This window comes from Ambystoma mexicanum, chromosome 10 (assembly GCF_040938575.1).
Source record: "Ambystoma mexicanum isolate Mex_15411 chromosome 10, UKY_AmexF1_1, whole genome shotgun sequence".
NCBI classification, from domain to species: domain Eukaryota; kingdom Metazoa; phylum Chordata; class Amphibia; order Caudata; family Ambystomatidae; genus Ambystoma; species Ambystoma mexicanum.
The window spans coordinates 883571908-883589890 of NC_090932.1; the positions used below are offsets into that span (position 1 = coordinate 883571908).

General features: G+C 45.0%; 1 protein-coding gene across 28 annotated transcripts in view; it reads left to right on the forward strand.

The window, feature by feature from the left end:
• The window catches only part of DLG1 (discs large MAGUK scaffold protein 1), a 2685689-nt gene extending 2677609 nt beyond the window's left edge, over window positions 1-8080 (forward strand). For all 28 annotated transcript variants that reach the window (XM_069618589.1, XM_069618591.1, XM_069618601.1 and 25 more), the window contains one exon: window positions 6423-8080. In XM_069618589.1, the coding sequence (XP_069474690.1) occupies window positions 6423-6529 (107 nt within the window). In that variant the 3' untranslated portion in view covers window positions 6530-8080. The remainder of the gene's footprint in view (window positions 1-6422) is intronic.
• Window positions 8081-17983: the final 9903 nt, after the last annotated feature.

Genomic DNA, 17983 nt, shown 5'->3' on the forward strand with positions numbered 1-17983 from the left:
CTCCTGAGCAGACCGAGCTCCTGCCACTTACAAGATTTGGGGCACTGGCGGGATCTCGTCTTCTCTGCCGCCCAGTGGACTGGGCTCCAGACTCCCCCGCTGTCTGATTCATCGGGTGGCAGGCTTCTTGGAGGCCCTGTCCGCGTTGCCTCTGCAGAGCATTTTGGATGTGCTGTCACACCTGAAATCAACACAGATGACTACCCTCCACCTCCTCCCCAATCTCGGTGTTCCGCTGACTGGGGTTCTGCCGGGACGGTCTCTGAGCCCTATTGTCAAGATAGATTTGCATGATTAATACGGGTGGCCGCAGATGCTCTCTATGGCTCAGTATTTCATCCCTGGCCACGCCTCCCCACATCATTATTTTAACTGTACATGTGTTGAAAGAGAAAGCTGGGACAAACCTTTTGCTTTTATCAGAATTATGCTTGTCTTATTCACAAAGGCTCTTGTACACTTTAGAGTTCCATCTCCCATGATGCAGTGCGAGTTGGCCTTCTCAGTATTTATGGGTCACTTTGGGACTTAGACTTTCCCAAAATACAGCATCAAACCTATTCTTTCAATCGTTATCCGATTGGCACTCCTTCTCCAAATCGGTATTAAACACTTTAGTAATTGAACTAACATTCCCTGCATGCAGTGTGAAAGCTCTCCTTTTATTACACTTGAATGGATGCTTTTGTACCTCGGATAAATTAGAAACCTGAAGCATCATGGCCAACTCGTGTATGCATACTGCCATAGTCTCCCTTCCTCTAGGCTTTGCCAATCATCTCGTTCCATCTGAGGTTTTTTTGTGGACTCCTAAAATCGTGGGCTTCTCACAGCACGGTTATATTTTCTCAAGATACCAATCGCATCTTTCCAGCTGTCATATGGGCTCTCATGGTGGAGTCTCCAGTGTCCCTTACTCCTCCATTGACCATCTCTTCTGGAACCCATAGAAAATTCCTTCTATGGCCTCTGGGCCTCAAAACTCATCCAAACAATTTGAGTTCTCTTGTACAGTCTTCCACCTATTTTCAGTCCAACTAAAGTCACAGCGCCTCCTGCTCACAGCACTCTGTGTCCTTTCAGGCTTCATCAATTATCACATCTGTGCTGCTGCTTGCAAAGTTTCACGTCTGTGCCCCTTCCCCTTCTTATACAAGATTTTACCCCATTGGTTGGCATTCCTATTAGCTGTTCCTAATGGTATCATTGCTTCACTGGTTCTCAGCTCCTCCTTGCACCCAAGCATTCTCAGTCTGACATAGTCACATGGCCCTGAGTCAGGTGATAAATGATCAGGCCATCATCTTTGGTTTAATTGTCATTCGTCTCTATTGATATTGATGTTTTATTTCTATCGCGCTCGTACCCAAGTGTTTCAGAGCGCGACAAGTCGAGGGAGGGGAACAGGGGAGAACAAAACAGCGATCTTACTAGACCCAGTGACATTGAGAACGCGCAAGTGCATGGGAGAGGGGGAGGGGAAAAGTGCATGGAAGGGGGGAGAAGTGGAAAGTGCGAAGCAGAGGAGAAACGGATAAATAGCAATAAATAAATAAAGGCAACAAGCAGTGGTAGTGCAGCCAGCAAATTCCAAGTGCTAGGTTTAAGGCAGCAGACAGGGTAGGTCTGATAAGTGCAGGAAGAAAAAGGGGGGGGCTGTATGGGTACAGATGCAGACCCCAGGGCAAGCGGTGGCCCGGAGACAGTGCGGAAGGGTGGCGGGGTGAGCAGGCACCTGGGCCCGGAGGACAGAGGGTGGCCAGGTGCACGGTGCCAAGAGATCACAGATTAGCAGGGGAGAGGGGGAGCGAAGGCAGAAGAAAAGAGGAAGGTCTAGAGGTGCTTCCGGAACTGGAGATCGTTCTCAAGTTTTAGAATGGCCGGGAGGCTGTTCCAGAGGGAGGCCCCAGCCGAAGACGGAGATCTACCCCCAGCTCGTTTCTTTGAAAAACGACTGACCCTGAGGGAGTTGGATTTGGAGGAGCGAAGTGCTCGAGAGGGGAATATTTGCGGAGGGATAGCTGAAGGTATTTTGGACCTAGGCCCCAGAAAGCCTTGCAGACAATGCAGAGGGTTTTGAATGTAATCCTTGCATCCTCTGGGAGGCAATGGAGAGATTTCCGAGCTGGAGAGATACGGTCCCAGGGCTTGAGGCCAAGGACAAGTCTTGCAGTCCTGTTCTGGATTAGTTGCAGAGGGCGGAGTGTAGAGGGAGGTAGATTTAGAAAGAGGCTGTTACAATAGTCCAACCTAGAGAGAACCAGAGCTTGGGATACCATGAGCTTCTGGAGGAAGGAGAGGAAAGGCAGAGTACCTCTGAGGAGGTGCAGTAGGAAGTTTGACTTTTTAGAGACCTCAGAGATGTGGGCAAAGAAGGAAAGGGTGGAGTCAAAGATGACCCCGAGGTTCTTAGCCTCACAGGTGGGGGTAGGAGGAGGGCCAAGGGAGGCCGGCCAGAGAGTGGGGGGAAAGGATGGTGAAGGTGTGCCAATGAGGAGGATCTCCGTCTTGCTGGCATTCAGACAAAGATCATTGGCGGCACACCAATCTTGAATGGCAGTTAGGCAATCGGAGATGAGAGAGGGAGAGGAAGTGGCAGAGGGCAGCCTGAAAATGAGTTGTGTCGTCAGCGTAGCACTGGAAATTTGAGCAGAAAGTGGCAATGCAGTGGGCGAGAGTTGCCAGGTATTGGTTGAAAAGCCAGGGCGAGAGGTTAGACCCCTGGGGAAAACCACAGGTAGAGAGGAAGATAGATGAAAGGAAGGACCCAAGTTGGACCTGGGAGGGTCGATCTGAGAGGAACGAGGTCAGTCAGGCCAGAGCCTGATCAGTGATACCCAGGTTTTCACGGTGACGGTTGAGCAGGATGGTATGGTTGACTGTGTTGAAGGCAGAAGAGAGATCGCGGAGGTTGGGGACAGAGGAAATGTTAGAGTCAAGGTCGTAGAGCAGATCTTCACAAATGTTCAGGAGAGCAGTTTCCGTGCTTCTGGCAGCTCTGAAGCCAGACTGGTGGTCGTGGAGACAGCCAACAGAATTGGAATGAAGGTTGAGCTGAGAGATGGCCAACTTTTCCAGGAGTTTGCCCAGAAAGGGAGTAATGGAAATTGGGCGATAGTTAGCTGGACAAGAAGGATCAGCTGTGGGTTTCTTGAGAAGAGGATGCACAAGGGAGTGCTTCAGAGGGGAGGGGAAGGATACTGAGGCAAAGGAGTGATTGCAAAAATCAGCAAGGGCCGGAGCTAGGGTGTCAATGTTTTGGTTTTAGAGGAACAGGGATGAACCTGTTTTGACGAGGCTTTCATAGATCGGACTTGTCTAGCGACCTCGTCAGGGGAGAAAAGAGGAAAGGACGAGAAGGATGGTGGGGGGGTTGCTAAAGGAGGGTCAGCAAGCACAGATGGAGAGGGGAGAGGGGGGTGTGGGTGGAGAGGGTGGACAGGATGTCCTGGGTTTTTTAAATGAAGTGAGAGGCAAGGGCTTTGCAAAGATCCTGGGATGCAACAGGAGGGGTAGAGACTGCAGCAGGGTTGGCCAGTTCCTTGCAGATTTTAAAGAGTTCGGCCGAGTTATTAGATGCTGCAGAGAAACAGGCTTAAATGTTGACTCTTTTGGTGAGGACAGAGAGTCGGTATTGCCTTTGTAGCGGGAGACAGGCCAGTTTGTCAGAGAATGAACAGGAAGTCCTCCATTTCCTCTCAGCCGCCCGACACTTACATTTAAGTGTAGCTAGGTCAGAGTCATACCAGGAATTGCACTTGGCTTTGGACTTCAAACGGATCCTCATGACAGGGGCAAGAGCATCAAGAGTATCAGAAATTGAAGAGTAGAGCAGAGACAGGACTGTCAGGATGTGAGACAGCCAAAGGTGGAGATGGTGGAGAGAAAGTGGCGGCAAAAGCCTCAACTGACACACGCTTCATGGGCCGGATGTCCGAGAAGGTAGGTGGCAGTGTTGGGGTAGGCTTGGCTTGAGGGGAAGAGAGGGAGATATGAGATGAGAGGAGAGGAGGGAGGGATTGCTCCAGGAGAGAGGTGTGGTCAGAGAGATGGAGAGGGGGAGGTCATAGGAGATCAAGTGTGTGCCCTGCAGAGTGAGTCGGGCCAGAGGGGAGGATGGACAGGGAGAGGGAGTCGCAGAGGTCACGGAAGAGTACAGAGGAGGAGCAAGGAGAGTCTAAATGTATATTGAGGTCACCGAGGAGGAGGAGTTGAGTGGTAGAGGCCAGGATGGAGAAGGAGAGGTCCCCGCCCACTCAGAGAGAAATGAGGAGATTTGACCAGGAGGCTGGTAGATGGTAGCCACAATAAGAGAATGGGTAGGCGAGAGAGATAGGCTACAGACAAGGCATTCAAAAGAGGAGTAGGTCTGAGTGGGAATGATAGAGATAGGAACGCACTCAGGAAAGATCAGGGCAACTCCCCTCCCCATTGTCCCCCCCCCCCCCCACCGGACCGGGAGGATCTGGGTGCTGAGAGGGCCCTGTAGCCATCAGGGTGGAGAGTGTCAAAGCTTGTGACAGAGCTGGCCGTGAACCATGTCTCAGTAAAACCATGGACATCAAGGTCTAGTTCTTCAAGGAGGTGTCAGATGTCAGAGGAGTGTTTGACAGCAGAGCGAGAGTTGAGAGTGGCAATATGAAGAAGGTTGCCAGCCTTAAAGACCTTCTGCGGAGGGGTACAGATCAGAGATACGCCCTGCGGAGGAGAAGGAGCCCTAGTAGGGGCAGAGGAGGAGGAGGAGGCGATAGAGGGCAAGGTAGCCAAGGGGGGAGAGGAGGGGACAGCAGGAGATGAGAGGAAATTGATGAGGCAAGGGAAGCGCCTATCAGAGAGGAGGAGATTGGCCTGAAGGCCTTGGACCATGACAGTGCCATTTAGGTAGACATTAATGATGACTTTAGAGGAGTCGAAGGAAGCCATGAGAACTTCCCAGCGCGTGCCACCATTAATGGGAGAGGAGGAGATAGGGCAGAGCACATAGACCATATGAGGAGTCCATAGATCTGGCGATGGAACGACAAAGAAGATGTCGGTGAGGGTCTGTCTGGAGGAAGCATTGGAGTAGGTGTTGGTGATCGGAAGTCCAGGGTTAGAGGCCACGATATGCTTTTTGAACTTCTTCCTACCATACTTAGTGAGAAGGGAAGGATAGTCAATGGAGAAGCAGTTGGAAAAGATGGGAGAAACGGAAAGCGCCGTGGGGGTGGAAGCGAGAAGAGGATGGAGATACTGGGAGGGCTAAGGCAGGTGGGTGTGGGACAAAAGAGTGGTGAGGTCACTGGGCTGGCAAGTTACAGAGAAGCAACAGTATACAAGCAAAATACAGAGAATTTCGCAATGGGCAGCAAGATTTGACTTTTTAGCACAAAGCAAAAACAGCAAGATTTTACTTTTTCGAACAAAGCAAAAACAGCAAGATTTGACTTTTCAATCTTGGAATCAGATGTTAGCAAAGGTTTTTAGGAAGCACTGCGCATCAGGATGACAACATGGGAGTAACAAGCAGAAAGAACAGTGATAGTCAAAGGCGGTAGGAGTGAGTCCATAAGGAGGGAACTAACCCATAGTTCTGGTGGAGGCAAAGTCAAGGCAGTCCGGAGTGAGGTGGCTGCATTATTGTGGTTAAGGTGCAGGGAGGACCCCAATTAGCGTTCCGGAAGCTGAGAGTGCCGGCTAAGCCTGCCGGTCCCTAATTAAATGCAAGAAAACACTCAGCCACCAATGGGAGTGCAGCGCAGGGAGAGGTGGTTCAGCACAGCCTGCCTACACAACAAGAAAACCACGGCAGCCATCTTGGAAGGGCCAAAAACTGTCAAATAAGCAGGCAATAGTGGGAAAAACTTGTGCTTTCAAAATAGCAAGTCAGCTCCAGGAATTAAAAAGCTCAACAAATGGCAGCACGATGGAAATGCTAGAATTATTGTGTCAGAGTTGGGTGTCCTGTTGCCTGTGTTATCAAGGGTAACTAGTTTGTGCTTCGACCAGGTATTCCATGTAACAGTTGTCTCTTTTTAGCTGTTTTCCTGATGCTATTTGGAGACACTTTCTCCCACTGCATTGCTGTTCATATGTTGAATGAAATGGGAAAACAAATTTGTTGATGTATAGTTAACTGTAGAAAATTATGTATTTATCGAAGTGGTTAAAAACATTCATGTGAATTTTTGATTTTTTTGATTTCAAACCAACCTGTTGCATGGCTGAAAAAATGCATGCCTGCAAGCTTGGCGGAATTTATATTTATGTACTTTTAGACCACTTAGCTTTGGTAGTTGACTAAAAGACATGCTGTACTTGTGTTGCACATTTTGGCAATTTAAAAGATGAACTATTAAATGATAACATTAAAGTAGTTTACCCCTTGTATGCTATTGAAGAAAATGTGTATCTCTATCAAGTGATTTGTTTTTATTTTACAGCTATTGTATTAGGAGACACGCTGGAAGAAATATACAACCAAGTGAAACAAATTATCGAAGAACAGTCGGGCCCTTCGATCTGGGTTCCAGCAAAAGAAAAGTTATGAAAATGAAAGGGAGAGGCTTCCATGGAACAAGCATGGTTGCCTGCTGCATTGGAGAACTATGCCTCCTCTGGAGAATGCCTCTTGCTCCCAGCTTGTCCTGTCCATTCATAATCTGGCCTTCTGCACACCTTTTGCATGGTGTTTCCAAATCATGTCTAATACTATTGATTTGTTGCCGTTTTATTTGTGAAACAAAGGAGGCAGAATGGGCTGGCCAACTATTAAAGGGGATGGTAAATATGTGATAACATTCCTTAATGTTTAAGGGAAAGTGACTTTTAGAGATTTTCAGAAAAGCTTTATATACGTTCTTTTAAAACATAATTTCATAACAAATGAAAGAATCGTGGTCTTAGAGATGTACATTGTGAGTGACTTTGCACACTTAACTTTAATAGCATGGATTGGCCAGAATTTTTAAAATGTTAGTTTATTTTTGCTATCCCAACACATTTTTATTTACAGGCAGTTCAAAAGTAACATTTTAACTTGCAAATGTTGATCTTTACACAAGGACTGTTAACTTCCATAATGTTATGAAGATATAATGGTCTGTTTTTAAATTTTTATTTTTGCAAATGTGACTGCTAGAATTAATTATTAAATGCGTTAAACCGTGCTCGTGCAACACAGTGTCTTACAAAAAGTATGTGTATGGATAATGATCATCACCTTTCTGCCTAGTAAGATTTTTTGTGCACTTGGGGAAGAATGTGTAATTGTGAAGAATTGCACAATAATGCATTTTATTGGACAGTAATTTAGTTAATATTGCAGAATTATGATGACCATTACAGAAATGAGTGATGTTCCTACCCTAAAACTAAAAGTAGTCTTAAGGGTCAGATTTTAAAGAATATTTTACCCACAGTAACTGCCTATTTTGTTATAATAAAATATATATATATATATATAAAACTCTCTTGAACTAAACTATGTAACTATGGAAATTATTTTATTTGCATAGTTGTACGCACCTATATATATAAATATAAAAATATATTTTTCTTTTACCACCTACTCCTATATTTTTTGTTTTGGGAATAATTTTAATTTGGAATTTGTTGAATAATTGTGTGAAATGCAAACCAGGATAATGTGGCTTGATGCTGCAATTTTTGGTTAAATTTGCAGGAAAATAAAATATGGGCATGTTCTCCTCTTTTTTTAGGAACTGTTTCATTTATATGCATCATGCATGTTTTAAGCACATGGTGACTTCTTAAACTGTGTTAGTCTAAGTGTTATGCACCTTTTCATCTCCAGATGGTCTGTTGGTCATTAGTGACTCCGAGAAAGAGGTGGAAACACTGTCGCACAAAGTCCCAAACATTTTTGGATCTTCTCCAGCCCTGCCTATGGTACTTGTGACATTGTTTGGTACATGCTCATTACCTGTTTCGAGTGGATTGTGTGTACAGAAGAATCCATGTTTCTGACAACTCCTTTGCAGTTCTGCAAGCAGCTGCTTTGGTTTGTAATGAACAGCCAACATTATCCATTCCATTTGTCAGAAAGAGGAGAGCAGCTAATAAATTTTATTGAACCAAATGTCGAGTGTCTGTTTATTTTCTGTAAATCTCATCAGAGAAAATGTACCATACAATTTTAGGCAGTAACCTTGATTCAGTGGAGGGGTGTGAATGTGTAAAGAATTTGCTTATACAACTGTTTCTTTACTTTTGTTTACTAATTAGGATATTTGGAAAAACAGTAAGGCTAGATTTACTGTACGTTGCCTCCAAAATTAGGAAACTGAAACATTTGCTTTATCACCTTTTTTGTAAATGTTTAGACATGCTCATAAGAACTTAATGCACGTTACAATACACATTACAATTCAATCGAAATATAGGGAGGCTCTGGGCACAGTAAAGCATAATTTCTATTTAATACATTACTCCCACAGATTCCAATAGCCATGAGGGACGTGTGGCTGTACCGCACAGACTACCATGGCACTGAACTGAATGTAACAGAGACAACTGAATGGCTCTCCTTCCATTTTATCCTTACTGTTAGGCATTAGATCTCAGGTTAAACCCTCGTTTTCTAGGTGTGACCTCAATGTTCCGCTTAATGCTTTTGGGATTAACCTCTATAAATTTTTCTAAGAGCCAGTACCTGTATCCAATCCAATGTTTGGTCACTACACAGCTAACAACACTCTTGTTTCCTGTCAATCTATGCATCCCCGGGAATGTGTAGCCAAGAACATTGACGCTCCCAGATGCCCCATTCTTTCCCCACTCGGTTTTCTTCTCTGACCCCTGACCTATACGGTGGCACTGGAGTCTTTTGGAGCCAGCTCCTGAACACGTGCAGAAGAAGACTATCCCACTGCTGCAGTGGTTCCTTTATCAAATAATCATTAATCTTCCTCTTTCCAGAAGTGCTGTCACTTGACCCAATCACACTCACCTTGTTCTTTAGAGGAATCGGCAGGAACTTTGGTTGCCAGTAGAGCGCTAACATTCTATGTGGCCTCATCTGCTGCCTCAGAGAAATTATGCTAGACCTCGGGGATGTCATTTGGGGGGCCCCAGGGGTTGCAACTGAGACCCCTGCAGTCTCCCTTGCTACTCCTGTGGTTTCCCTTGCTACCCCTAAATACATTTTTTAAAGGAGAGTTCCGGGACTTTTTTTTTATTGTCCCTACGGGTCGGCCATGTGTTTGTAAGCATAAATCGGTAGATCGTAGGAAACTTTCCTATGGACCTTACCCGACTTTTCGCCCATTATCGCACTCGAAATCAGCCTCCATTTTGTGATAATCCTATCATTCCGCCGCATCGACCTGGCTCACCTGCCTTTGCGGCACTAAATCAAATCCCCCGCCCCTGAAACAGACTTTATCAAAACATTCATATTCCCCGCCTCTATCCGTGACGTGACTGAGCTGCGTAGGCAAACGCGCCCAGGCGTCTTCTACGCGACTCCACACAGACCCCGGAAATCAACACAGATCAGCTCACAATACAGCGCACCACAATTCGGAATATGAAACTGTACTTTGAAATCAAACCGCAAGATTGTAAATGTGGTAAAGTACATTTATTTGACATCAAATGTTTAGAGAATATTCAGCGATTTGCATTTTTATTTGCTCATGTTCCAAAAAGTTCGTATTGAGGAACGCGATGGTCCTTTGCTGTACACAGGGTCTTAGAGCATCTCACAATACAGCACCACAATTCGGAATGTGAAACCGTGGTTTAAAAGCAAACGGCAAGATTGTACATTTGGCAAAGTACGTTTATTGGACATCAAATGTTTAGAGAATATTCAGCGATTTGCATTTTTCTTTGCTCTCGATCCAAATTAGTTCGTCTTGAGGGAAGCGATGTTCGTGTGCAGTACACAGGGTGTTGGTTTACGATAAAAATAAGCTCTTCTGTCGCACTGATAATCGCATGGCTGTTCCAACAACGAGGCACTAGGCCACCACAACGGTAGGTATGTTGCATCTAACCGTTAGTACCGCGTAAGGGCATACTTGTACTTGGCGATCGTCCCATAAAATGGTCAGGGTGGTAACGTTGTTCACGCGGAGAAGCAACTGGCGGCTGTAGAAGCCGTCCGCCGGTGTCTGGTACTCGTGACACAGACAGTAGTGAATGATGTACCTAAAAACATAAAAAATGAAATTAGTCTCACCATCAGATCCTTATTAAAATTATTCATTTCATAGCGAGGACAGCGCTACTGGGTGTACACAAGTGTTTAAAGGCGTGGCGAGGCATGGAGGGGGGGGAGTGGAGTACAAGGTAAGTAGCATAAAATAATAAATAAATAGGGCCAGCTGGTGGCAAGTGCAAGGTAAGTGCAGAACAAGTGCTGGGAAGGGGGGGCTGTAGGATACTGAGACAGTCCCCCAGTGCAGGGGTTGACAGGGAGGCAGTGCAGGTGGAGAGTGGAAGGGCCCAGGACCGAGGTCGCAGACAGTGGACCAGTTGTAGCAGGGGAGAGGGAGAGAGAAAGCAGAAGCAAAGAGGAAGGTTTTGAGGTGCTTCAGTAAAAGAATATGGTTCTCCTCCAGATAGTGCGCGGTAGAAAACACTATGCCACATAGAACGAACAAGTACAACTGAACCCGTCTTTAAAGCCACTGTATAGTAATGAAATTGCGGTATAAACTCATCAAAAGTTACTTACATTATATTTGCATTTTCCATTGTGTCTCTGTGTAGGGCAGACCCGAAACACCACTCCTTCTTTGCCGACGTTACTTCTTCTAATGAACGTGGCTCATCGTTTCGTTTCTGAAATTTTATTCATTATCTTTTCTTAGTCTTTCAGGATGGTCCCGGCCTGTCAAGGTCAAATCACAATAGAACCTTATATTGGGTCGTGGGCCTTTCCGCCACCCGAGCAAAACATCAAAGCAGCTGACCTTCACTTTGAGCGAGCACACATTTCTAGTTAGCTCCAGTTAGTGTAAGGGCATCTTGTCTGCGTGCCTTTTTTTTTATTGTCCCTATGGGTCGGCCATGTGTTTGTAATACGGAAACATTCTATAATTTTTGTAAAAATGATTTATATTACTGTTTGGTTTAATTGCAATGGGCCTGCAACATGAGGAGACTCGAGAGAACAGACAATCGAATTACAATCATTTAAACCGTGATGTGTATTTCTCAATGAGCTCTGCTTTAGGTGGACATGGAACAGAGGCAATGTTGGGTGGCAATGCAGTTGTCCCCTGCATAGGTTCGTTCACCACTCCATGTATGTGCCTATCGAGGACATCTACGATAAGTCTCTCAATAAACTCATATTGCATATCCTCAAACACTGGTTTGATCACCCATTGTTTACTTCTTTTAGTGAAGGCCTTATTGTAGCGAAGCGTCCCTAAAGTTCCGGTCGTCCTACTTTGTTGACGGCCAACATTATGGTTATGTGCCAAGACCGCTAGAAGAGTCCGATTTTTCATGCCTTCCATGCCAAAATGCAATCTTTTGGGCCTGTACTTTAGGCACATATTGTGGAACACCTCCAAATCTCCTGTGTGGCAGAATTCCGTGAGTCCCCTCAAATCTCTTGTTATAGTTTTATCAAATACAATCTTTTCAATGGCCTTGTGAGTGGGTGATGAAGGAATCAACCACTTCTTCTTCCGTGCCTCCTCTGTGGACAAATGGCCATGTTCACATTTGTGGAAATGCTCATTTGTCGACCATCGATGTACGTTGCTACAGTGCAACATTACTGACCGCCATTTTTCCAGTAGAATTTCCAACGACCCTTCACATGTTTTTGAGCTCCACCAAAGATGGTTGCTGATTGACTTGGACCACTGTGAAATACCTTGCATATCTTTTTTTTTTCCTGCAGCCGACAATTTTTTATTGATTGTTTTTGCAAGATGCCATACGTCAAATTGGTGATTTATATTTTTGTACTCTTCTCTCATTGTCTTGGCAATTGAAACGTGTCTGTCCGTGGCTATCAGGTCGATCACCATTCCCCGCGATTGTAGTTCTTGCAATGATGCTACAAAGCCAACTTTCTCCATGGCCACTGAGGATGTACTTTGTGACACCTGCACGACCACCGAACTCACAATTTTCTTACTTTCCATGTCCTGAAAGTGGTAGGTGCAGTACTTGGCTGAAAATCCTGGACTGTCGCATTGTCCATCACCGGCTAGCCTGAAGCGTTTGCCCGCGAATGTACTTTCCATTGACATTTTTTCCATTCTCCAAGCTTCGCTGATGGCTGGAAATAGATAATCGGTTTGGTATTTGTAGAACTGACTTTTCGCAATGAAATGGATTCCCACAAACTGAAAGAAATACTGTAACTTTTTAAAACTTGAACCACTAAAAAGTGCGGCCGCTGCACAAAGTAGATTGCCTGCTGGCAGTTGCCCCAGCATGGGTTGTGCAGACCATGCGAACGGATGATATTGTGTACAGGTGGCATGTATTTTAAGGTTAGTGCCTCGAATTGCACGAGTCACATTAATCAATGGCTCCCCACATACTTCCCCACCAACCCAATGCCCACATTTCATCATCATAATAATATCCATCAAACAGCTATCGAATACAATGAATTTGGCCTCTTTCCTTATACTGTCACTCTGCATCCCAGCTGGTTCGGCCTGTAACGTTGAGGACATGTCACTCGCATGAAAGGTACAATCTCTGATATCGTCTTCCGCTATGCTGAGTGATATTGATGGTGTTTCATTGTCGTCCACTTCATTCTCTTCCATTGCAACATCTGTTCCTTGTCCGGAGATGGGAGAAAAAAACAATGTCTTCAACTTTCGCGTGCTCTTATTTTTTGCGGGTGTGGATTCTGTGAATTGATCTACGACTGCATCCAAACTACCAGGAGGACATTCACTATCAATGGCTGGTGGTGGTATAGCTCCGTTGTCAATCACTTCATATTCTTCCCATTGGCACGATGCATCTCCAGTCTCAAGTCCCTGCCAAAAGGTTTGACAAGCAACATCTCTCGTTCGCTTCACTGTCTGTGTAGATCTAGTTCTTACACCCACTCGCAACTAGAGGACAGATTAGAAAAGGGATGTTCAGTTTAAACACAACTTACAGTATTGAACTATTGACAGTGAAAGACAACATAATATAGTGAACAGGACACTAACCTTCTTTTGCTTTCTTTTCTTTGAAACTTTCTTTCCTCGAACTTCAACATCTGGACGCTGTTGCTCCGACTCGTGTGTGCATGTCTCCACTTCCTCTCGCGCTGCAACGACTATACTTTCATGATAAGCACATCCATCACTCACTGAGGCTCCATCGACTCGCTGAAACATAGAACTTTCATTAGTATGTATAATAATATTGAAAACACAAAATGTACTTGGGGACCAATACCCATACGTACATCTCAATAGCAAAACACGAATGAACGCATTGTGTAGAACATTCAAACGACAATAGTTCACGCATTGTTGATCTAGTTAGATTGAACTGTCAAGATCCATACCTCGGGCTCCGCATAGACTTCCATTGATGATATTATTGAAGATGACGCTTCAGCAACTCCCTGAAACACAGTAATTGCATTAGTATGGTTTTCTATTTTGTTAAAAAGAACATAAACTTTGTGCAGGCGTCAACAGCTCATCTAAATAGACCTGCACAATCTTTGATCAGTTGTCTAAAATAAATAATGGATATCTAAATATGATTCGATTTGCTCCATCGTTGGAAGTGTCACCACCCAGAGATCTGCATCAACTACTAGGGGTGATGTTCTTGTTGAAGAAGCTCCGTCAGCTCCCTGAAACATAGTACTTGCGTTAATAAAGAAGGAAGTATAGCGGATGTAATCACGTCATTTGATCTCGCTTGATCGATCTGTCAGTATCCATACCTCGAAATGCATAAGAACATCAAGGGACGCTGTAACTGCGGTGCACACTTCTGCAAGCTGTTGCGCCGACCCGTAACTGCACGCTCCCCCTTCTTCTTGGACTAATGCTCCATCGACTCCCTGAAACATAGGACTTTCATTAGTAATGAACACAATATTGAAAAAAGAAGACACATACGAGGGCGACGACAGAAGGACATATCAATGGCTAAAAACGAAAGAAACATTGTGTGTAACAATCACGCTACAAGAATGCAAGATCTGATGATCTCCATCGATGGAACTGTCCTGAAACGTACCTCGAGCATCTGAGTGACATCTACGGTTGTCGTCAATGCGTTGGACTCCTCAGCATCTCCCTGAAAGACAGTACTTGCATTATTTTGGATAACAATAATTATAACTGAAAACAAAGACTAGAGGACGAGTACTGTGGTGTACCATTAGGTAAAATAATTACACGATCAATTAAAACTATTGATTTACATGCCTAAAACAAGTCAGTGTCAGAATAGCTAAGTAAGATTACCCGATAGGCGCTTGAAGTGGCTGATGACTGCAATAACGACACGGATGGAGAATCTTCAGCCTTCATATTGAGTGGATACATAAATGGGGAAATTATTGTTAGCTAATGCTACACACTACCGCAATGCCGAGAGATAAATACGTAAACTTGACTCACCAGTGGAGGGATGTGGACGAATAGAGTGGGAATAGCGGTTGAGAGCAATTTTCGCCTCGCTCGCGGTGTTTTCGTCCTTATTAGCAATGATGTGGAGTACATGTCTGGGCTAAAGTGCCTGCTGCAGATGCGGTATCGATCACCCCTCTTGTCCGCAAAGACTTCTAGGACTCTACTTTCTATCTCAGAGGCTGGATATCCGCAATATCGGACCCATTCTCTTATCTGATCTATTGTCTTAGGGAAAACATGCATTATAGTACCTTCAGATTTGTTATGGGTCTTTGAAGGGCAACCGCCAATGGAACAGGCAGGCATTATGGAAAGTTCTGAAAAGTAAAGATCAACAATTCTCTATGAATACCAATGTGTTAAAACATTAAATGACACATAAAAGGTTCAATGCAAGGTCCGTTTTGGTTCTTGGAACTATACATGTTATTCACATGCGGATAAGTATTTCAATAACTTTCAAAAAATAGAAAAAGTAATTTGACTAAACTCAGAACATGTGACTAGTTCCTTGCATGTACTGTCGTGAACGAAAAGAAAACATGGATGCAATTTGATGACTACTAGCAAATAGATATAAATTAAAAAATTGGACGCAAAATGATTATGGTACATGGACTTACCTTGACGAACAAACAGTTAGATGCAGGGATCAGAGTAGTTTCTTGTCGTAGAACAGGGAGCAGTTCACAGGTTGCAAACTGACGAGTTTGCTCAAAGTGGTCACGGAAGTTCACAGAGACGAAGAGCAGATAACCAGCACCTTCACGGGTTGACTAGCAAAGCGCAAAGAAGTTCTCATTAGAAATATGAAGTGGGTTATAAAGAATTCGAAACAGGGGTGTGTTTGTGAATGAATGACGTGTATATGTCGTGGCATTATGCGGTCTGCAGGGGGCCGTCCAGCGTGAGGGGGGATGCTTGGCAGGAGACACGGGGTCTGGAGGTAGACATGGGAACAACAACCCATGCTCTATAGACCACTTTGAAGTGTACATGGTCTTTGGCACCTCTTGGCCTTTATCGCTCCCTGACAGCTCCACTTGCCAGCACAAGTACCCCGGTGCGAACTGCCTTTGATAGGGCGGGGGGGTGGATCGGGGCGGTGGTCGTGCAGACAAGACACAGGAAGACTCGTGAATGGAGACACACTTATGTGGATTGCAGGGGGCCGTCCAGCGTGAGGGGGGATGCTTGGCAGGAGACACGGGGTCTGGAGGTAGACATGGGAACAACAACCCATGCTCTATAGACCACTTTGAAGTGTACATGGTCTTTGGCACCTCTTGGCCTTTATCGCTCCCTGACAGCTCCACTTGCCAGCACAAGTACCCCGGTGCGAACTGCCTTTGATAGGGCGGGGGGTGGATCGGGGCGGTGGTCGTGCAGACAAGACCCGTTTGCCGCAGGGCCTCACCAAGGAGAGGCCATCTAACTGAATGTAAGAGGATGGCTGCAGGATCTACTACATGGAATGCAGGGGGGTGAGTTTATAAATACCTCACCCTCCCAGGAGAATATACACTAGATTCATTTAAAAAATCAAAACAACCATTGTTAAAATATATGTTGGGCTTTATTTTAGATTTTAATTAAACATAAATAATAAACATTACACATTGTAAAGTTGAGGTTGCAGCACATCGAGGGAAAATCCGCGGTATTGTCCACTGTCACTGGGGAAATGTTGTCTAATGGCAAGTACCGCACAGGCAGGTATTACTCTCCGAACGCGGTGTCCGAGCCTCCCGTGAAGCCACCAAGTGAAGCAACGATAGGCCACCAGCCTGTACCACCTGTGAAAAAAAAAGATGCAAACTGTATTAAACTGACCAAACTTTCTTATCAATGTCGATTCAGGTAACACATGTCATTTTTCTTAGAAAAAAATTATATCTAGAAAATGCACTATATGGAACAAATTTACATGCGTTCGAATGATATGTAAATGTAATTTTATATGTGGGAGACGACCATGAAATAGTGGTGGCATCACTGACATCACAAACAGAGTATACTTACTCGTTACTCGGATTACGCGGACGAACAGTGCCGCGAAGTTCGTGCATAAGCACCATCATCATCCTCAACACGGTCCGTGAGAGGCAGGCTTCCCTGAACTCTGGCAGCTCGGTGATGCATTGCGGACTTTGCTCGCCTTCCTGCAGACTTTGCTCGCTTTCCGAAATGTAGGCCAAGCACCTGGAATTTTCACGGCAGCAGCAGTTCTCCTCCTCAGTTGGCATTAGCTCGCACCGATTGCACGTGCACCAGGTGGAGACGCCGTCCATGCGACATGGTCCAGGCTCTTCATCCGTTGACTGGTCCTCCCAACTGCCGTCCGAATCCCCATCGTTTTCGCGTGCTTGACTTTCCAGTAGTTCTTCCTCGGTGTACTCGGGCTCGTACATATACGGCATTATTGTGGCCATTGTGCGGTAAAGATAGTAAAATAATTTACAGAGATGGTACAGGTGTTCACACGGGCTACAAGCGGCGAAGGTAGCTGACCAGAGCACTGAAACGAGTCACAGAATACTCAAAGTAACACAGAGAGAGTAATGGAATCGAAAATCTGCTGCTGTATGTTGTGAAACGGTCTGTTTATACTTATTGGGGAAAGAGGCGTCCTGCCATTTCCATGGCAACACGTCAATAGCTGAGGCGCAGCGATTGTTGACACGAGACGTGCTTGAAATGGGCAGTACGCGTCTGCTGATGTCAGGCTCAGGGGCGGGGGATTTGATTTAGTGCCGCAAAGGCAGGTGAGCCAGGTCGATGCGGCGGAATGATAGGATTATCACAAAATGGAGGCTGATTTCGAGTGCGATAATGGGCGAAAAGTCGGGTAAGGTCCATAGGAAAGTTTCCTACGATCTACCGATTTATGCTTACAAACACATGGCCGACCCGTAGGGACAATAAAAAAAAAGTCCCGGAACTCTCCTTTAAAGAATTTACATATATTTTTTTTTTAAGTGTAAGCTCCCGGGCTGCACTGTGTGGCTCTTTCTTTCTGGAGTGGCTGATTTTCTTGCTCGGGCATCATAAAAAAACATGGGGTTCCAAAAGTGTAACACTTTGAGCAGTGACCCTAAATAAGAAAGAATAGGAATAACAAATAATTTGTCTTTCTGGAATTCTATACAATAATTGCTAGCTTCATTAAGTTTTTTCCGGCAGACTTCATGGGGTGAGTCACTAATTTAGTCTGATTTTTAAACCCCTCAACTCAGCATGTCATCCTTCTGAGGTCAATAAATGAGTACCAACACAGGTTGGGTGATATTGTATGTATATTTGTTCTATATAAAGCGCTTAAGTGTAAGTGCTATATAATAACACTTCATTATCATTTGGCCTTGGTGTCTGCTTGCATTCACAGTCATTTGGTAATGTGG